General features: G+C 41.2%; 1 protein-coding gene across 1 annotated transcript; it reads right to left on the reverse strand.

The window, feature by feature from the left end:
• Positions 1-936: 936 nt before the first annotated feature.
• Positions 937-21,559, reverse strand: znfx1 (zinc finger, NFX1-type containing 1). Its single transcript, XM_086086526.1, has 19 exons — positions 21,495-21,559; positions 19,768-19,819; positions 18,682-19,655; positions 18,089-18,317; positions 16,230-16,579; positions 15,485-15,664; positions 15,252-15,358; positions 13,949-14,187; positions 13,725-13,856; positions 13,296-13,444; positions 11,732-11,875; positions 11,423-11,513; positions 8,901-9,133; positions 8,678-8,817; positions 7,162-7,294; positions 6,540-6,707; positions 4,742-4,852; positions 4,554-4,649; positions 937-4,013 (listed from the first exon to the last, which is right to left on the reverse strand). Exons 2-19 carry the CDS (start codon positions 19,775-19,777, stop codon positions 1,560-1,562), a joined length of 5,940 nt encoding a protein of 1,979 aa, XP_085942652.1. The 5' UTR covers positions 19,778-19,819; positions 21,495-21,559; the 3' UTR covers positions 937-1,559.
• Positions 21,560-22,253: the final 694 nt, after the last annotated feature.

The raw sequence follows: 22,253 nt of genomic DNA on the forward strand, positions 1-22,253 counted from the left end.
CACAGAAGAGAGTGACACCCCCTTTAACGTTTGCTCAATTTGAACACTTGTCCTGTGACAGCAAATGGTGCTGCCCCCACCACTCCTCCTGCAAAGACTGCCATTTTTGCATTCCAGCTGCTTTTTATGACAGGGACACATCCATCATGGGGGTAAAGTGGGGGGAGAAAAAAAATGCAACTCAGTGAGGAGGCACGGTTATTTTAGCATTGTTTATTTTGCTTTGCTAGAGCGTACGCCATTTATTATTAGCAACATATTCTAGATGATCATTTTAAAGCACTGCACTAACTCGACTCTCAGTGCATGTGTGTGAAGTAACCTGGCGAATTGGCCTATGTCTAATTTTAGAAAGGTCAACAAGATGTCGCTAACATTAGCCACCACTTAGCTCGCTCCACACATGGCAGCCTATGTTTCGCCATGACGGATGCTGGCTATTGAATTTCATGCGTATAGCAATTCGCGTGGTTCGATATCCATCATTTTCCAAATTGAAATTTGCACTCATCAGACCACAGCTCACTTTTCAACTTTGTGTCAGTCCTCACAAAACTCAAGCCGAGCAAAGAATGAATGAATGATGGAATGGTTCTTTAGCCGGCAGCTGGTGATGGACAAATGAAGCCTCATGAAGCACTTGTGATATGTTTTGGGCTCCCTCTAGAGGGCACTTTTGGTTTAAAGATGCAATGGAAATACAATCAATTTCTATTGCAAATTACAAATGAGAGAATATTTGAAAAAATAAAAAAAAGCTGAACATTATATATCTAGTCTTTGTAGATTACAAGTTTGTAACGATTTTAAATCATTGAATTGTTTTTATTTGCATCGTACAACCAACTTAATTGGAATTAGGGTTTGAATTTTATATATATATAAAATGTTATGTAAAAAAATATATATATTTCTGGGATTTTCCAATGCTCAAAATAATTACTCATTGACATTTTTGGTTTTATATTATTTTTTTATTTTTTTTTAAGAACATGCAGTGGGTCATTTGACCCATGAACTATTTCTGGTATAGCAAAGAAACAATCACAACGGAGGGGTATGCAACAGTACATTAAAAGCAACACAGCAGTAGTACTTTTGTTTTACACACTTTACGCTAGTATGGAACATGTGGTTAAAACATCTGCCTCAGTCAAAAGCGAATACAATTTGAAACATTTTTGCAGGGGTCGCGAACACCATTCCCAAGTTTTGGATTTTCAGATTACAGTTTGATCCATGACCCTTATTTGTTTTATTATATTACCATAACCCTATATTTGCAAATAGCCAAGGGTTCACAGAAATAAAAACCACTTGATGGTAAAGTTGAACTGTATGGAAGAGGATTAGGGTCAGTGAAGAGGGGAAAAAAAAGGTTGTCAGAATTCTTACTTTATAGTCAGAATTCTGAGAATAAAGTGAGAACTTTGACTTTAAAGTCAGAATTCTGACTTGTGAAAGTCAGAATTCTGAGAATCCTGCCAACCCTGTTTTTTTTTTTTTTTTTTTTTTTATCCCCTGGCCCTAATCCTCTTCCGTAGAACTGGAATGTAAATCTAGTCTAGGTTAAGATCTTCGAAGTTAAGGAGGTTGTTGGCTTCGGACCAAGCTGGGTGCTGAGCCCCGTCCATCACGGACGAGACCGTATTTCCGCTGGCGAGCATATGGCTGCCCCCGCCGATAATGGCGTCGCAATCGGTGCAGCGTCGGGCCTCCATAGCCCCGCCGCACTCAGTAATAACGTAGACGTGGCCGTTGGGGCACTGGTACCAGTGCCCGGACCCGATCTCCATGGCCGAAACGATCATTTTTCTCTCCTCGTCGCTGATTCCCAAACCTTTGGTGGGCACCTTTTGCTTCATTACCTCCAAGGCCTCGTTCCCTCTTTGCTCGTCGACCTCGGTGAATTGACCGACCTTTCTCAACACCTCCTCCACAATTTCTTTCTTGGTTTTAATATCAATATCATTCCTTTTCCCAAGTGTCTCTGCCACCTCGGAAAGGATGATGAATTCCGCCCAGAGCGTGAGCCTCTGCAGCTCCCTTTGCAAATCAAATAGCTGCTGCTCGGCGAAATTCTGCTTATTGACCCACGATTGGAAGGTGTCTATCGTCTTCCTGAACTTGTCGGCTTTAGCGAGTGTCTTGTCACTAACGGCCGTACGTAGCTTCTCGATCCTTGCCAGGAAGTTGAGCTGATTTTCCAGGACCCATATATCATTCGCCGTGATGTGTTTGCTTGTCAGGGTACGTTTCATATGCATGCATTGCATATCCTTAAGCACACCGAGGAATGCGAGTCTCTCCAACACAAGCCAAAGCTCCTGACTGCGCATTTTCAGATCGACTTGATCCCCACAAATCTTTTCCTTCACCAACTCTATGGCAGCCAGACTTCTGTTGATGTGCGATCCGTAGCGTCGGTTCTTACGGATCGGAGCTCGACACTTTGGACATTCTTTCAGTTTAATGGCCACCTGCCCTTCTTCGTTGGCCTGCCGCCCCTCATCCATGCTCATGTACGTGTCCATTGACGTGTGTTCAATTACGTGGCCGCAGTCTTCCAGCTGGATGAAGCGAGCTTCGGGGTCATCCTCCATGCCAAAGAAAATTTCTGTGACCTCGTCTTCATGACAGATGCGACATTTACTCGGACATTTGTCCCCGCACAGGCCGATGCACGGGTGGCCGCAGCCCAGGGTCTGGGCACAGGGCTGGGCGCACGCCGGCCGATCGCAAGGCTCATGGCACAGCTTGCTGCAGCTTCGGTGAGGGCACTGACTGGCGCAAGGCTCGCTGCATGGAGTGCAGGGTTCGCCGCACTTCTTCTTGCACTTGCTGTGGACGCAGCAGTTCTCGCAAGGTTTCTGGCAGGGGGGGCAGTTGCGGATGCAGGGAACGGCGCACTTGTGGGAACATATCAGTAGGCGGTCGCAATGATGAGAACAGGCGGAGTGGAAGCGACCGTTGTAACATTGGCCGCAAGTTCCGCGACAGGCATGGCCGCATTGAAGCAGCTGCCTGCATGGGGTCGTACACAGAGGTCCATCGTAATCGCCGGTTCGGTAGAAACAGGCGCCCTCCTGGCTGTGGCCGCACCTTAGTTGGAGCATGACGTTGGCTGTGCACTTGCTGGTGCACGGAACCCCGCACCACGTGCCACAGCGATGACCACACTGGAGCATTCTCTCGCAAGGCGTTTTGCAGATGAAGGTGTCGGGGTCCTGGTGACAGGGAACCATCTGTTTGTGCTGACACTTGGGTATGATCTTTTCAATCGTGACCGGACAGTCTTCCGGACATTCGGCGTGGCAGACGAGTGGGCACTTGTGTCCCAAATGGCATAGAATTTTGGTACAGTCCTTGACGCACTTGTAGTTTTTGTGCTCCATATTGTAGGCGTGGCAGACACTTGCGCACACGTGGCCGCAGTCCAAACGGAACTCACAGGGTTGGGTGCAGCCTCCCTCGGGGGCTTGCATGAAATCGTTGGCACAAGACGCTTGGGCCTGCCGTTCCGGGTGATTCTGACAGCATAACGTCAGAGATTTCCCAATCTGACCCTTCTCGCTCAAGGTGCTGAAAATGTCGCTCCACAGCTTGACCCGGCCCAGCATCTCGCTGTTGCCGATGCAGTACAGACCGTTCTTGGCCCGAGACAAGGCCACGCAAACGCGATTGGAGATGTTCAAGAAGCCGACTTTACCCTGCACGTTGCTACGCACCAATGACAACAAGACAATGTCATTCTCTTCTCCTTGGTATTTGTCCACGACATGGACTCCGACGCCTTCGAATTGGCTGGCCGGCATGAGTCGGCGCAGACATTGGAGCTGGGCCGTGTAGGTGGTTAGGATGGTTATCTGCTCGGGTTTGTACTCTTGGAGGAGAAGATAACGGCAAAGAGCGACTACAAACGTGGCCTCGTGGAGGTTCTGATGGCTTTTCCCCTCCTTGAAATGTTTTTCGAGTTCGTTGTGCGCCAAAAAGAACAAATTGGTTTTCAGGCCCTGTAAGAGAATTTAAATATAAATCAGTTATTGTGTGCTCAAAAGACCACCAACATTTTTGAAACTATAGCCCAAATTCTTGCCGAAATATGGATGCAGATACAGGGTGTTAGATTAAGCCTCTTAATGATTAGATAGGTGACTTAAGCTAGGCCGTTATTTCGCTGTGACCTGTCCTTGCTTAGCGTCTTCTTATCTATCTGTACTCTGGCGCACTTATCCAGTTGAAACCACTTAAGACCATTAGGTCACATTTTCATATGAGCTTCTCACACACACACGCACGCACGCACGCACGCACACACCCCGTGTGGCTGGGCGGCCATGACAGTATAAGAGTAAAGACCATGTTGAATAGATTAGACCTGCTTCCGCATTCAGCAGAAAAGGCTCCACAGCTGTGTACTCGATCTTTCTGGCATCTATTTAATAGTTCAACTGAGAACATGCTGGTTGTTATTATTAGTATAGCGAGCATTCAAGATAAAAGAGCCGGTGAAAGTTCCCATCTGAACTTTACAACGGAAACACAATACAGACCTTAATGTTGTCAAAGTTCAAGACGGAGGGATGGTTTTCCAGGTCTTTGTAAATGTGTGGCGTCAGAAGGCAGGCAATTTCTGGCCTCATGCGATGCTAAAATGTGAGCAGGTAATAAATTAAGCTCTCGCTTGAAATATAGCAATGTAGTTACACCATACAGCACGCTCGTTAAAATCAATTCCAACCTGTTGGCTGAGTTTGACAAAAGGAAGTCCCATGTTGACCAGCCTCTCAAACATGGACACCCCCATTTTGTAGTTCCTCTCCAGGTCATACTCTGTGGAGCTTGGGCGCAGCTGTGGAAATATTGAAACATGTTCGATATTATTTGAGGACATTTTAAGGGTTGCATAGTGACCTAGTCTTTAGCACGTCTGCGTCGTGTAGTTGTGATGGTATGGTTGAAATCTGGAGCTGGGCCTTCCTCACACATTCCAAAAACATGAATGGTAGATCGATGTATGTGCCCTGTGATGGGTGTACCCCTCTTCTATTATCAAAATCAGCTGGGTAAGGCCTGTGCATAGTTTATGAAAAATAGATGGTTTGCAGATTGTTTCAGATAGGGACTATTTGATCGGCAAAAATTCAGATAGTTCATTGGACTTGTTTGTCTTTTTTTCTTAAAATTGAGTATGGGCACTCCAGTGACTGATTGATTTAAAAAAATAATAATCTGGCGGATCGGCAAGCTAGTTGAAATTGAACCACAAGCGCCATCTTCTGGTTTCTGCACTCCATTACATTAATAAACAACATGTTTTTAAAAACCTACAATGAAAAAAAGAGGATTTATAATCATGTTTCCCTAACCAAGTCATCCAGTGCATTTGTTTCTTCTTTTTTTTACAAATAAAAAAATAAAATAACACAATAAATAAATCATGTCCCTAGGCATGATTGTAAGTGTGAATGGTTGTTCGTCTACGTGTGCCTTGCAATTGGCTGGCAACCAGTTCAGGGTGTACTGCCCGAAGACAGCTCGGATAGGCACAAACACCCCTGCAACCCTTATGAGGAATAAGCAGTTCCGGAATGGATGGATGGAAATAAGTAAAAGTAAAAATAAAAACGGATATCATTTTTTTTTAATAAATACCAAAAATAAATCCAAAAAATTAAAATAAATAAATGGAAATAAAAACAAACTATATATGTAAATATATAAAATATATAAAAGTACAATTGAATGCCAAATAAAAAGCACAGGATTAAAAATAAAATAAAAAGATAAGACAAACGTAAGACCGCCTCCTCATTTGAATAACGTTTGAAGCTGACATTGTCTGCAGCATGAAATAAAAACAAATATGAGAACAGAGCATTTTCATGTATTTGTATTTATTTCCAAATTTATTTTTATATTTTTGTTGTTTTCATTTGCATTTATATATTTTTTTTTATTTTATTTGATATGATAATTTTTACATTTGTTTTTATTTCACTTATTTATTTAATCATCTATTTTTATTTTATTTTGGCAGTTTTGGTCCTCCATAGACTTAATCATGTTCTCCCCCCCACTGTCAACACCTTTCTCAAATGTGAAATTATTTACTTAATACATTTACTTTATAGCCCAACCATGAATTGTGAAAATCTGCGAGGAAAAAATAAAAGAAAACAATACAATAAAGTAATTATAGTTGCCTAAATTAATGGCTCAAGCTACGAAAGTATCCCTAATGATAATTCTAACTTATTTTACAACAAACCTTAAAAATAAATTTCTTACCTATTATTCCATTTAAAAAAATATTAGTTTTTATAATAAAACCATACTCTTAGTAACTAGTCAGTCTAAACTTGTTGGTCCCTCAGATGAAATGCATCACTTGAACATTGACTCCAATATACTGACAGGGCTTTGGCGCACTCTTGTGCTTTTGTTGAGCATTACAATACAACGAGTGCAACAAAAAAAAAGGTAAATTAACCAATAGGCGCAGGTTGAATGTATTGATTGACTGTGAGGCCTCTTACCTGCTGGTGATCTCCAATGAGAATGAGGTGCTGACATGCTTGACTCAGAGCGGTAACAATGTGGGCCTCGAGAACCTCTGCCGCCTCTTCTACAATCACCAAACGCGGGCGCAACTCCTGCAGGACCTTCCGGAACTTGGCCGCCCCTGTTGTTGTCATGCCGATGACCTGATGGCAGCAGTAAGGGGCGATCAAGATTGTTTGGATCAAGGATGTCAAGGACTTTTGCTTAATATATAGGACCAAAACAAATGAATTAATAGAAGTAAAATAAAAAGCGAACAAAAAGTTTGTGAACCTCTTGAGCAATTTGGATTTTCCAAATGTTTCAACCTGATTTTGTTGTTCAATCTGAACCATTACATTTTATATGAAATAACAGGTGTAGGTTTAGCATTTCAGTGCATTGTTCTTTATATTATTTATTCTTAATTTGGGCAGTTTTGGTCCTCCATACTTACGACATATATAAAAACATCTGTTTCAGGTGAAATCTACGACTGTTTTTGTTGCACACGGTTGAATAAACAAACAGCTGTTTTGTAGACAGTGCCTCAAAAGTAGCATTTGGCGTAAAAGTCACTCGCTCAATGCTCATTTTGCAAGTGCTTCTCGTGTGTACCTTGGCCATCTTGAGGATGCAGAGAGTCTCGTCACGTTTGATTTCAGTGTATCGGTCCGCTGCCTGCTGGTATTCCTCTTCGAAGACAAGCGCTTCGGTACGGAGGTCAGCTCTGTAGCGTACCATCCACAACCTGCAGGTGCGCAAGAAGGCCATTCGTGAACACACAAGCATCACCCACGACAGAATTCATTCGATACAAATGACGTGAAACCGTCATCCTTGGTGAGCAAAAGGGCATACATCCTGGAATGTTATTTATTTTTATTTATTTTTTTGTCCAAGCAGATCTGTACTGAAATAAAATGTCAGTCTCATCTGCTCACCTCCTTCAGAATCAACAGTGCTGACCAACATAACTTAAATGATTAGCAAATGACCAATGAGATTTAGCGTTTGCCTCACAGTAACGTTTCCCATCGTCTGATTGGTGGGTCAGAGCAAAACTTGTTACAGCCTCGTTTGATAAGCAAAATAGGTCTGTACACATGTAATACAGTTGATAATAAGCATCTCTGTCGAGTTTGATTTGATTTTTTGTATGTTTTGTCATGTAACATTTAAAAGCACTGTGTATAAAATTGAACACCGTCTAGTGGTCAACTATTAATTTATTCAATTAAAAATAAGACACTGATTTCAATAATATGCAAATAAATATAGCTTAAAAAATCTATACTAATCGTCAGTCCACACGTTGGGTGTTATTTTTACAAATTACTGACCGATTTAAAGTGTTGATAATGGCTTGTTCTCCTTGATGATGTAATATTAACTAATTTGCTTCCAAAAACGTATTTATAAGTTTTTTATGTTAGAGCATACAGAAGGCTTCGATGCAGCTTCTGAACTGAAGAGAATGCTTGAAGCAATGGTCGTTATTACAGAAACGGCCAGCAGGTGGCAGCAGAGTATAAGAGGTCAACCAGGGCCATGTTCCAAAAAGCTCTTTTTCCATTGTTTTGTGAAGAAAATAAAACAGTTTTGTGAATAATGATGAAACTTAGTTATATTCTAATGCTAATTGCTGCAAAGCGGAAACAGATAGAAATATACTTTCTTTTTCCTGATGAAAGAAGAGACTTTAATTGTTGTTTTGGTAGGTTCCATGTTTTTCTAGCAATAGAACACAATATTCTGTGGGCCTTGCAAAATCAGTCAAAATCCAGTAAACCAGCCGGGCGCGAAGGGGGTTGCTTCAGTGAAAATGGCTGGGAGTAGTTGAGTTAATGGTTGGACAAATATTTTGGGGGTCTCCTGAAAAGTGACCATTTTGGAAGTATATCACATCAATGTACATTTTTGGAAATATAAACAAAAATCTAGAGCAACTGTATCAAATTACCAGTTTTACAAAGAGAATAATAATCAGTTCTGATTAGTTGGTAGTTGATCAAGAAAACTGCGACAAAAATATGCAGCTTAGGCAAATGATTAGAAACGGTGCAGTTCTACAACTACAACCGCCACGGCCAAGTGTGTGCGTGCGTGTCTGTGTGTGTGTATGAAGACTGACCGATAGAGTCTCCATCGGTCTTCCATGCTGAGGGCCCAAACATTCAGGATTCCTCGTTCCTCTGCTTCACTCATTGTTGTCTTGTTGGCCAGCTTCTTCTTGACTTTATACCTCATCTTCCTCTTCTGTTCCCGTTGAACCTGAAAAGAGAAAGTAGGCAGTGCACACAAATGTGAATCTTTAACGGTACTTGTTGCTCATCACTGAAAGAAAGAGAGTTTACCTGCCATTGTTCCTCGGTCTGCTCAGTTGATTTTGGGTCCTGATCCATGCCCATGGCCATCATAGATTTCTGCAGTACTTCGAGGGCCGCTGCCTCTCTGCGACGTTTTTCTTTGTCATCTTTGCCGCGTTGCGTGTCAATGTTGTCCTCGATGATGCGTTCGTCTTGGATCAGAGCGGCCTCCTCTGCCACTTCAATGAGGTCCTCCTCCTGTAACTCTGTTGCAGCCTCCTCTGCGGAATCGCAGATGGAATTTTAATAATAATACATTTATTTATATCTCATCTTTCAAACAATAAATAAATAAAAATACATACACATAAAAGCAATCAAACAGTTAAAAGAAAAGTGGACATAGAAAAGATTAATATAAATATAAAATCTGTAAAAGCAAGCCTAAAAAAAAATAATAATAATAAAAAAAAAGTCTTTAAGCGACTTAAAAGATGTTAAAGACTCTGCATTGCCAAAATGCCAAATGCGGATTGTTTGCCTGTTAGGGATGCACTGAGATTGACTACATTTTGGATTTGTTAAGACTGATTATATACTTAACAAAATTATAAATAAAGGATGTCAAAATCATCGCGTTAACGGCACCTTTTTTTTTAATGCTCAATTAACAACCGCCCCTTATTTGGAAAGCCTCTACTAAGGGAATTCCAGTCACGACGCAGCAGAAACATCCATGTGAAAATTATCCAATAGAAATGTAGTGGAGGAGCCATTTGGACTGTGTAGCACTTCCACCAGTTCCGTGCTTTGACAGAACGCACTCGGTTAGCCATTAGCAACGAGCTAGGTTGCTCCAGCAAGAGGTGTACGTGGCACTCTCAAACCCTGTGAGAGCCAAGAGCCGAATGGACGCCGTCATGTCAGTTGGAGTGACCCCAAGCCACTTGGTCTTTAGATGTGAGGTGTATTTTATTCAGCAACTCCAGAAAATAGCTTGTTAAGTGTAACACATAGTCAAAACAAAAAATAACAAAATAAAAGCTTTCAACGTCGTTCAAAGGAGTCACTATAACACAATTTAGCAGTAATAAATTAAATAATAATGCATACATAGGGACGGGCTTCAAGTTGTATTTTACAATTTTAAAAATGCGCAGAATTTCACAAGTTACTTCATGTTAAAAAATAGTCAGCTCTTAATATGAAAAGAAAAATGCACTGAGCTGTCACCATTCTCTTACAAATGCAATTGTGCCATGTAGTGACAGAAAAATGACCAACACAAATCAATGTCAACAGTAAATGTTTTTATTTAAATTTATGAATTGTTATGAAATTACTGATTCAATGACTAAAAAATGCAACCATATTTCTATTAGGGTAACATTTCCTCCCACACTTTATTAACAAGAGTATTAAAAATTAGAAAAAAATATTGTACACTTTATTATAAATTTAGATATAAATTGAGATATACAATGTGCGATTAATCGTGAGTTAATTATTGAAGTCATGCGATTAACTAAATTAAAAAATGTAATCAACTGATACCTATACACAACATTTTTGTTTTGATTGCCATATTTATGAGATGAACTCAAAAGATCTAAAACTTCTTCCACATACACAATATCACCATTTCTCTCAAATATGATTGAAGTGCTCACTATCACAGAATTAGACTGGTTTCTGAACAATATTTGAGAGAAAAGGTGATATTGTATATGTGGAAGAAGTTTTAGAGCTTTGAGTTCATCTCAGAAAGAAATGGGAGCAAAGAGGAAAGTTGTGTGTTTATATTTTTGTTGAGTACATGATTCAGGCAATCCTTTCTGTTATCTGTAGTTGACGGTGTTTTGTTGGCGTGAGACGACAACCTCTTCTCACTAAAGTAACCTGTGTTTTAAATTCCCCTTTTATTTCTCTAGGTCCCTCGCATGTTCATTTTTGTGAAAGAACTACTATTGCGACGACGACGACAAATTAAAAGCAAATCAATTTATTTCCGGAGAGAGGAGGAGTCTATATATTTCAGAGCTCTGGGTCAATAGCTCCGCCTATCTAGTCTCTAGCAAAAATTATGTAGATTGACCAAAGTTATCTATTTCTGGACCCATTATACACTTTTTCAAAGCAGAAGTGAAGAGTTGTCTTTGTCTGATTGGTCCAGAGCCTTATGTCATTGCCGTTGCTATGCAGAAGGTGGGTGAATTCCAGTTGATGATGTCAAACTGTTCGTTTGCCAGCCATCCCTGCACAAATGCTTAATTTTTTTTAACAGTAAGCCTTTTTACTTCTCGTACATGAAGTTCACAACAGCCCGACCATAACAGATAAGACCACTCAACACTTAAAAGCGCCGACCCCCCGCTCTAGACTCCTCGCATTCCTGTCCTCCCTAATCTTCCCACAAGGTACACAAGACGACTTTGCCCATGATCATTTACGACACACATCTTTGTTACGATGCATTATTGAATAGGTATAAGTCAAGCCACTAGTGTGATGATATATTATTTTTAGCTATCTACGATCAAGCAGCATATCCATGTCTCATTATCACTCACCTTTATCCATATTTGTGGTGTCTGTCTCCATCTGCAGGATACCTAACCACTCCATTATTATACTGGAATTGACGTCCCTTATACAGAGATCCTGCATTGCATACATTTTATTAGCAAGTTCATCATCAGTGTGTGTGGAAAACACTTTATCCAAACATTTAACTAAAAAAAAATAAAAATACAACTGTATGCCCTGGTGACCGTTAATTGCTCTTGGGGGCCCCAGGTGCAATAGTTCACTTATGCCTTGGGCCGGTTGTGTGTATACTGTACAAGACACAAATGTGTGTGTTTTTGCAATACACTCACAAGTGGTTGGCGCAGACTGCCCCAGTGCTTTTCCATCATGTAGTTTTCAAGGACTCTATCACGCAGGATACCGGTTAGAGAACAATAACGTTTGCGTTTGTAGATTTCAATGCTATTCTCCAAATCACCCAACTGCGACAGAATCTGTTCAAGACATACAGGAAAGGCATGAGTCATCTTCAGACTTTAAGATTGATTGATTAAACTTGAACTTGATTTAATCAAGTTGATTTTGTAGAGAAACGTAACCGTCAACTTAAGTGAGTTGCGTGCTTCTAAAATACATTAGTTGTCAGTGCCATTTTTTTTATATTTACAACCTGGAAGTATTTTTCATTGTATCATCATAATCATGACTTAATTACTGCGTAGGCTAGTGATAGACACGTACCGACTTTAGGAGAAACAGAACTTAATAAATTACAGACCCCCTGTATTTAATAGAACCTTCAAAGTTGACCAGCCCATAACATAGTAACATTTGGAGTTCGATTTAAATTTTCTAGGACAATGGACCTCACAAGACAACCAAAAATTTGAAATTTCACACCATTAAAAGGGTGAGTGGCTATACTTTATTTTGGTTAGTTTCAGTTAGTTTTGTGATTAAATATATTTTTATTCCTCCATATTTTTTCCTTCAACTACTTCAACAGGTTCCAAAAATTCATACTTCGCGGGTTATTATTTTTCCTCATTCCTGACTTTCACCCACAATTCAATAATTTCCACCCCAAAAATCCCCATTCATTTTAAATGACACATTCAAAAATTCACTTCCATTTGAAATTCAAACTGTTCAGCTCATTCAATTCACCTCCATTCATTTAGATCAGTGGTAGGGAACCCTGGTCTTTGACAAGTACGTTATCAGGCTTCTACAGAGCTTGCTGATTAGCCGAGTTTGAGAGAGACATGGAAAACAGGCGGGGCTCTTGAGGACTTGAGACGATAAATACCCCGGAAGGCGTGAATTTTGGAAGCAAGATGAAATTTGAACGGTGTAAATCTGAAGTATTATGTGGGAGTCGTTTTTCGGCAAGAAAGTGAAGAGAATAAAAATTCCAATAACATATGTAAAACAGATTCAAATAGTTCCCGTTTGAAATTTAAATCATTCTGCTCATTTACTTCACCGTGTGAACAATTTTGCACATACCACAAAGTCCACATTTTTCACTCACATATTGCACATTTTAACCAATTATCATTTCACATAATTCCATAAAATTAAATATCATTCCACATCATTCAATGCAGGCATTTCACCACTACCATTCAAGACCATTCCATTATCATTCAATATCAACTAATATCGGTTCAAATCATTCAATACCATTCTACATACCGTAATTCCTTTCTTTCAACATTCCGCCCGATTCAATATGATTCCACGTTTCAGTATTTCAGCATTCGCAAGCAATTTCTCTGGAAATTGCTTCACCTAGTTTAATTGTGTAATGATAGACTTCTCACTATACTGTTCATGCATAACAGCTAAAAATGTGGTAAAGAGCTCATGAGCACCATCGAAAACGAAACATCAACATGCTGACAATCTCACCTCGTTGAATGCGTGGCGTATGTAAGATGGCTGTTTCTGTCTGAACACTTTTGAAGCAGCCAGCTCTCTCAGATTGAAACTCTTCATGAGCATACTGTTGCTGCGGCCCCCCACTCGCACGATGCCGTTGGGCATGAACTTATAGATTCCTTTCATGGACAAGTAAATAGAAGTATGTTATTGTTGATATGGAATTTTATTTCATTTCATTTTTTCATGTTGCAGTAGAAATTCTAATTCGACCATATGCCGAAAATATAAACATTAATAAGGAAGTGAAATAATGTATACACAGTTGTGTGTTACATATCAAAACACAAGGTGGGCAAAGACCCATTTTTAATTTTTGCTACTTTGCTCAATGAATGATTGAATGTTTCGGCTGTGCATTCGGTCATTGAACATTAAAGTTTGACCCTCACATCTTACCCTCAAGGAACTGATCCAACGCATGGTTAGTGTAACACACGACCAGGATTGGAGAATTTCTCCCTGGATCCTCCCAAAGATTATGATTATTCAGAAGAGCCTGAGCGATCTTTAATCCGACGTAGGTTTTTCCTAAAGAAAATCAAAACAAGGGAATTAAATTTTCATCGATGTAACTCCCAAAACATTTATGAATTGATGTCGATGAAAGGAATATATCGGACCGGTGCCGGGGGGTCCCTGTATGATGGCCATCTCCTTGGTAAGAGCCAGTCGGAGAGCTTTCATCTGAGACTCATCCAAGCTCAGCATCTCCTTCTTGGGCCAATTATTTTCATTCAGGCTGTGAAAGGGTTTGATGCACTTCTTGTCCTTCGCTTCAGCAATGGACGACAGGTCATACATGTCATTTCCTGGGAGATATGCTGGCGGGTACATATCTGTGCTACACTCCACTATATACCTGGAAGTGTGAGAGACATGACATAATTTACCAGTTCTGCGGATAAAGTACAGCTAGCTACTAGGGATGGGTACCGAAAACGGCACTTTTTGTGGTCAAACGGTGCCATGTTTCGGTTCTGAAGCACGTCTTTCAAAGTTGTGCGGGTGTGGAAGAGTTGACGATTTTCCATGGCGCACTTGAACGCAACATTATACGTGCACCAGCGTACTGACGTGACCCACTCACGCAGAACTTCACGCGCTAAAATACATTTCCAGGTTTTGGAAACGAGCAAGGTTTTTGAGGCCCCAAGCCAAAGAAATATAGTTTCTGAAATATGTCGGGTGCAGGCTGACAATGCACGCCTGAGAGGGAGGTGTCGGCGGCGTCACCGCTGTATGAGGAACCCGCGCACGTCCTTCCCCACCGGTCCAATCATGCGCTGGAAGGCTTAACCATTGTTAAGGTATATAGACATTGTATTTTGGATATACTACTGGTGACCATATTTAAAATAGCAAAAGATTGTGGCCAAAATGTAGCGACCACTTCACTTCAGACCACATCGGGTACATTCAAATGATTAATTTTAACCCAATTATTCTCTTTGTTCTTGTCCTCTTCCAGCTGTCATTTTTTAATATTTGAGTCCAATGTGGGTTCAAACTTCGAGCTCATAGCGCGGCAGGTTTTATGTTCTTGAAAAACAACTGCACAAGGAACCAAGATAACATCAATTATTATTAATTTATATATTTACTGTTGTTCATTTCACAGAACTCTGATTAACACTGTTATTATTAATTATACTTCAGTAATTGTAAAATGTTAAATCTTTATTTTTACTATTCCTCTCTGGCTCATTTGAATGACATTGTATTTTATTTTTTATTTGACAAGTTTTATATACTGAAAGGTAATTGTTAAATTATTTTTTTTTAAAGATTTTACTATTCAACAATGATGAATATTTACTACCACCAAAATAAATAAATACAATTTTACAAATGAAAAAAAAAAAGAGAGCGAGAGAGAGAAAGTAAAGCTTTGAATAAAACACACACTTTTGTATGGTTGCCTACCTCTGAAAGGGCATGTCATCCTCGTCTTGTTCTTGCAGGCCTTCCAGAACATACCGATAGGCCTCAAAGTAGGCGGTGGTCTCAACCATCAAAAAGTCCTGCTCTTGCTGAAGGATTAAAAACAATTAGTCTCACCAGACATCACTTGCCTGCTGCATACTAGTCAACACTGCATATTCCACTCCTAGTAATTAGTTTGTGTTGGTGCATTTACAAAACCAGTGTTCCCCTACCTCCATTCTGGCCAGCTTGAATTTGCTGTCGTCCGTAAACGCAAGGGTGATCTTTCCCTTAATAAGTTGCTTGGGGTCTCGGTCTGCCACTGTGGCATACAGGAAGGTCTCGAAATTATCACAAGAGAGGCAGACCAAGGAACCATAGATCAATCTCTTGGAGTTCTCCCAGCGTACAAACTGAACAAGGAATATTGAGGGGAGGAAAGGTGATTATTGATTAATCAGTGATATTTCAAATTTCCTTCTCATTTCAAGTTAACGTCTCACAAAAAGTTAGGGATATTCGGCTTTGGGGTTTTATGCACGGTAGCTTTTAAAGCTGAACCAAATTTGTCCTCTAGACTTTAGAATGCAAATGTCCAACTCTTCAATATCTCAGTACTTTTTGCAAAAGCTAGCTGCTTTCCAACAAGCAGATGTTCGATCCACCAACCAATAAATTTCCAAGGACTCTTCCAGTTCCTTTGTATTTCTGTTGCAATCTACTGATGACACACTGACACTCGAAACCATACGTCTCAAACTCCGGTCCTCAAGGGCCACAGTCGAGCATGTTTTAGAGGTTTCCCTCCTCCAACACAAGTGATTCAAAGGATCAGCTCATCGGCAAGCTCTGCAGAAACCAGAAGTTTTAAAGTTCACCTGTAAAGGTTATAGTGAATTTTAGGTGTCTCCTGAAATTTCAAACAAAAGCCCAATATCCCAAACATTTTGTGAGTAAGTAGGGCATGTCCAAGCTAACCTTGAGTGGCTGGACGTCAAACTGGACAACATAGGCAAGACTACTGCGCATGCACTTGGGCTCCCCCAGTTTCACATCAAAATACACAAGGATGTCGTCGAGGTGCTTTGTCTTCAGCTCCGTATTGTTTTCCTCCATTTGCATCTGACGCAACTGCTGGATCCCTTCACGGAGTCCCCGCAACAAGTCCTCCCTCATGAGCCTGAAGTGTGTGTCCAGGTAGATGAAGGTGTTTGTGTATCGCTGTGAAGTGATGTTTGGTCTTAGGAAGGGTCTGTGGTCCTCTGCAAACTCCTCGGGAGTAGGGTAGATGGGCATGGTCCTGAAAACTGGGTGCTCGTGCTCTTCACCTGGGTTCGGAGCAGAGGAACTTGTAAGTCGTTTTCATAACTACCAAAACCTCGAAGACTGGGTGCCCAAACTGTATGCCACTTGGTCTGCCCCTTCACTAGGGAGTAGAGGCATCACATTCAGAACCAAACAAACGGTTATGCACAGTGAATGTTGTTTTGTTATTAGTCATTAGCCGCAGGCTCACGGTTAGCTTTATGCTCAGTGAATGTGTAGCTGTGTATTGTTGCTTCAAGTTTTGCCTCAGAGCGTTTACTACAACGGTGCTCATTTGCAACCCAATAAGGTCAAGACTCACAGAGGAGCACATTGACATGCTGGTCTATATTGTAAAAAATCTTTCAACAGCAAAGAAAATTCAGACCAGTGATACGACAAGCTTAGACATCATAGAATAAAGGACAATTTCTAAACCCTTGTATGCCTTAATAGATATTTTACATTTAAAAGTTTTGCCTTTTAAAAATGTAGCTGAGTGAGAAGAGAATGCAGCATTTGCTGTTCATTTTTACTGTTTTTTTTTGTTTTGTTTTTTATATTTACTCCCTCAAAATATAGTTGTGTCTTAGGCTACGTTCACACTACAGGCAAATGCGACCCAGATCGGATTTTTTGGGCCAAATGTGACTTGTATCTGACTTTTTTATGTCAGTCTGAACGGCTCAATTCCGATTTTTTCATATGCGACCTGGGTCACTTTTATATGTGGTCCTAGATGGGATACGTATCCGAATTTTTGCAATGCGGCCGCAGTCTGAACGGTTAGGCCGCATATATCCGACCTCGACGTCATCAAAAGTCCAATATGTGCTTCGCGCGGGCGTGGGCGTTAAGCTTGATTTATGCTTGACGCATCCGCGAGGTCCGCACGGCTCGGCAGACGTCACGTACGTGAATCGGCAAAGTTGTTTCGAGTAACAGTTGTGACTTTATATTTGACTTTAATTTAATACCACTTGAAACTTGAAGTATAAAGATGACATTTGTGGTGGTAATATTAGTAATTTAGCCACGCAGACGGCTCATTTATTACGTGCGTCAATGACGTGACGTCGTCGTTAGGGGAGAAAAAAAGAAAAAAGAAAAAAAGAAAAGAGGTCTCCATGTGATGATGAGCTCATTTTCACAAAATATTATTTCTACCTCCTCTTGCATCACTCCACTGTAGATATGAGATGGGAAAAATATGAGCCCCGACGACGGACTTATAAAAGTCTGTGGCCCTGACACGCTGGACCATACGTATTTACTTCCGCAAACACAGCGTTGTGACGTATCTTCTTCTGCGCATGCGGGTCACTTTGGGGACGCATTACGTCCACACAGCAGACAGACTGAGGTCGCAATTAATAGGTCATGTGAACGCTTACTCCCCAAAAAAATATCAGATTTCCCCAAAAAAAAAGAAAAACGCAATTGAGCATTAAGACCTGCGGTGTAAACGTAGCCTTAGTACTTGTCTGAGGTATCGTTACCATGGACTGGATCAAGAGCAGCATCTCCATTACCTGACATGTCAAGCTGAAGGAGGCCATAGGTGTCCCTGCTTGGGTGGAGAGTTCCTTCCCTAGACTTCTCCTGGAGGTGCTTGACTAGACCCTCAAGCCGTGCCACCTTCTCCACCACCTCAGCTGGTACGTAAACTCCTGCTGTCCTCAGTCTGTCCATGGAGGCTGGGAGCAGCGTCAGTAGCAAGCAGACACCTTCGACAGAGCTAGCGGGGAAGTTGGTGAGGACCTAATGATCAAGTGTGGAAAACGGTTCGTCCGTGAGGATATTTCAGTTGGTTAGCAGAATGAGCTGAAAACTACAGACTTGTTAGGCAAGTTTGCGGAGGGTGAAGTCAAGGTCAAGGTGTCGATCGGTGAAGCTATTTGGGCCAGAACGCTGTACCCCAGAATCAAAACAACATTCTGTCCACCCGCTAGTATTTTGGGTCATTCTTCATCAACCAGCATGTAGCAAGTGCACTGACAAACAGGAGATCCACTATCATTATTACAGAGCTCTGTGCACGATTAAGTTCTATTCTCTTCATTTTTCCATAACAACAAACATATGATATATGACAATAAGATTGTAAATACAGGAAACTCCTTACCTGCGTAAGAATCAGCACAATGTTTTCCAGGTGACACGGAAATTGTTCTCTGCGGCCTGGATTGCACTCTAAGCTCATGCCTGCCAGGTAGTGGGGCAGGGTGGTGCGAAAGAAGACGGAGTCTTTTAAGATGCTAGCCAGGCGCTGCAGGGTGACTCGGTTTGAGCGAGACTTGAAGGCTTTGCCGAGCACCAGGCAGAGGAGCTCCACAAGGTCCCACCTCATGTCGGTCTCCAACAGCACATCCGGCAGGGCTGGGTGCGAGGAGAGCGTGAAGGCGATGACAGACGGCTCCTTTTCGGAAAGCTCCAGGAGGGATTTGAAGCCCAGCCGGGGACCCTGCGGTGCAGCGTCTCTGCTTGCTGAGTTTCTTCTGTCCTGACTCTGAGTATGACCGGTGCCATTTCTTCTTCCATCACCCCATGGACGACATCCTTGCCTCTCTCTGCCCCCTCGACGTCCTCTCCCGTCAGTACTTTGAGAAACGTGCGGCGAACTGTCTCTGCTCGTGGAGCTCTTTCTGTTACGACTATGACTATTACCAGTGCCATCTCTTCTTACATCTCCCCGCGTATGTGGTCCTGTCCAGCTGGCACCTTGAATCTCCTGTGGCGTGGCATCTCTGCTTGTTGAACCCAATCTCCCTCTGTCACAATTCTGACTGCCACCAGTGTCATCTCTTCCTCTTCCGGCACCCCTACGACATCCTTGCCTCTCTCTACCCCTTTGACGTCCTCTCTCAGATCCTCTGTCCCTCAAATTAAATCTGCCCCTCCCTCCGAGCTCTTCTGTTTCCCATAGCCACAGATCCCCTTCTTTCTCCTTCGCCTCACTTTGTTTAAGTGCTGCACTGAGTCCTCCTCTCCCCTCTGCCTTATCTCGTTGACCGACACTGATCCCACGATTCTTACTGCTCCTGTCCTGTGCACTTCCGTGTTCATTCCCTCGTCTTCCACCAAGACGTTGTCCAATACCTGCATGTGTCGGGGGAATATCACATGTGAGAAAACCTTTAAAGTAAAAGGAGAGTATTTATAGTGAAGCATTGATTTGTCCCTCCCCTTTAAAAACAAAAATATTTCTCACTTCTGTACATTTGGCTTTTTTGTCCTGGTCCAAGTTGCTGAGTTGTGGATTGCTACAAATGGGAAGGAAAAAAACACATTTGAGCAGGGCTGGGCATGCATTTTAGAGACAGTCGCTTGAAGTAAAAAGGGAAAACAGGAGACGATGTGAACATTATGAGACCTCTTTGGTGTTGCTTGATTTTTTCTTTTTTTGTGTGTGTGTGTGTTTCAGGGGCCGGCTCATAAGTTGTCTCTCTCCCCCACGTTCTCCAGCAACGTGCAGTGTTAATGACGTATAAGTGGACAAAATGTGACAACAACACACAAACAATCACCAACATGGCAAACTCGGAGCAACAGGCGGCTTCAGTGCTGACATTTGTTATAGCTTTTTTTTTTTTCTGATAGTTTACAGTGAGAACAAAAATAGACCTTTTGTTTTCTGACTAATTATTGCTTGTCTGTACTATGTTATAAAAAGAATATATATATTAACATACAAATAAAAGAAAAAAGAAAAAAGAAATGCGCTTGAATCTGCAAAATAATATTGCATGTACAAGTCTGTGTATGGGTGGAGTGCAGACGCTGTTGACGATGGTTTCCATCCCTCCCCAGCCAACACAGCTGAGGATCGTAATCAGGCTTCATGCAGAGCTTGCTGATTAGCTAATCGTTAAGGTTTGAAACACCTGTGTTCCTTGTGGGAGACATGGACAACAGGCTGTATAGGGGTACTCGAGGACCTCGGTTGAGAATGTTAGAAATCGTTTCTTTGATTTCTGCGTGTTCAAAATAAAACTCAAAGTTGAGATCTCGTGAAGAAGTTTTGCCAGCTTTTATTCAGAATTCTGACGTCACTTTAGAAACCTTGCTCAAACAGCATCTGGGTCTAGAAGTGTGTCCTCTCTTTCCGCTCTCCCTTATTTATACAAAAACAGTTTACTGTTACTGTCATCGTGTTCTGTCAGCAGAGTGAAATACACTACTTGATAATCTTACTTCAGTTCCTATTTTAATCCACTCAAGATGTGGGTAAACAATTGGCCCCCGGCGCCTCCTCGCACCAGGGATTTTTATGGACCGACCTCTGATTGCATTTACAAACATCCCCTCATTTAGATTGAATCAGAAACCTTACTTCCCCAAGGAAGAGAACAAAGACTATAGATTGACTAACATATGAATTAACTGTTGTCTTATTATTACACAGCTCTAACTAATATCAAATACAATTAAAATATAAATTGAAACAGAAAAACAATGTTAATAATCTAACAAGAACCACTGATATAAAAACATTTTAACAAAACAAATTGATTTTAGCACTGTTTGTCTGTCCCTTTTTCATCTTGTCTTTAATACAAATATATAAATAAAAATACACTTCAAGATGGAGCTTTTGTTTGCTAAAAAACAATCTTATGTCCATGAGGCAACTTTTTTTTGTGTGTGTCCAGATACACACATGCAAGCACGCCACACACGTTAGCAGCACAATAGAGACATTAATATTAACACTTGTTTCCCTCATTCCACTCAAAAATGGGGATAAGCCTTCAGTCTGGCCACCTGCTAGCTTTGGGGAAAACCTCAGCTAACGACCTAACCTACCAAGTAGCATGACTACAACAGCAAAGGGAAAAACAACACAAAACGGCAGACTAGTAATGAAAATAATGTGTTTGGTATTGAGTGGTACAGTAATAAACCTTTCACTGATCCTGGTGAAAGTGAGGAACTTACAATTTTACTCGAGGGAGGTACCTGGAGGACGATTAGCCTGCTCTGCTTGTACGCAACGTCGCAACAGCGGGAGGTGTGTGTGGTAGTGATTAGTGATGTGTCGGTCGCGAACGAACCGGTTCTGAGAGCCGGATCTTTGACGTGAACGACGGGAGCCATTTGGGAGCCGAAAGAGCCGGTTCTTTTTAGTGAGCCGAACCAAAAGAGCCGGTTCCCTAAAAAGATCCGGAATTCCCATCACTTAGTAGTGATGGCAAAATCGAAACTGCGTTTTGGTACTTACCGGAACCCAGGCGGAACTTATGATTCGAATCACGTTCCTAAATATGTCTCAAAATTAAATTAATTAAAAATTAAAAACAAATCAAGTATCAGAAACAAAAAGCTAATTTGTACTTCTATACTTATTTTGACAGAGTGGGGGTTATTCAGTTTTTGTCTCTCATGATATTATTTATCTCTCTTGTGGCGTCCATTACAATTATAGCCCGATTGCCAGTTGTGTAAATTCGGTGATGACAGATAGCCAATAGTTAGTTTCCTTACTGGGGATTGACAATATTTGATTGTAATATTTTACACTTGTCCACCAGATGTCGCTGTGGGAAAATGTTTCGAACGTTCCAAAAGAGCGAGTATTTTTGTGAATCAATCGTTTCGTTTAAATTGAGAGCAAGTCATAATTTTCTTTCTGATAAAAATAATAAATCTGATGTTGTTTTTAATGTTATCTAAAAATTAAAATAAACGGACATATAA

Source organism: Leptonotus elevatus, chromosome 10, assembly GCF_054856555.1.
Source record: "Leptonotus elevatus isolate MCC_2025b chromosome 10, RoL_Lele_1.0, whole genome shotgun sequence".
Taxonomy (NCBI): Eukaryota; Metazoa; Chordata; class Actinopteri; order Syngnathiformes; family Syngnathidae; genus Leptonotus; species Leptonotus elevatus.

Bases quoted from the DNA above. Each gene is read 5' to 3' on its own strand.
- znfx1 (XM_086086526.1), bottom strand. The intron at 14,188-15,251 runs GTAGGCAACCAT...TCACACTTCCAG, and splicing joins GATGACATGCCCTTTCAGAG to GTATATAGTGGAGTGTAGCA. The intron at 13,857-13,948 runs GTCCGATATATT...GATTTTCTTTAG, and splicing joins ACAGGGACCCCCCGGCACCG to GAAAAACCTACGTCGGATTA.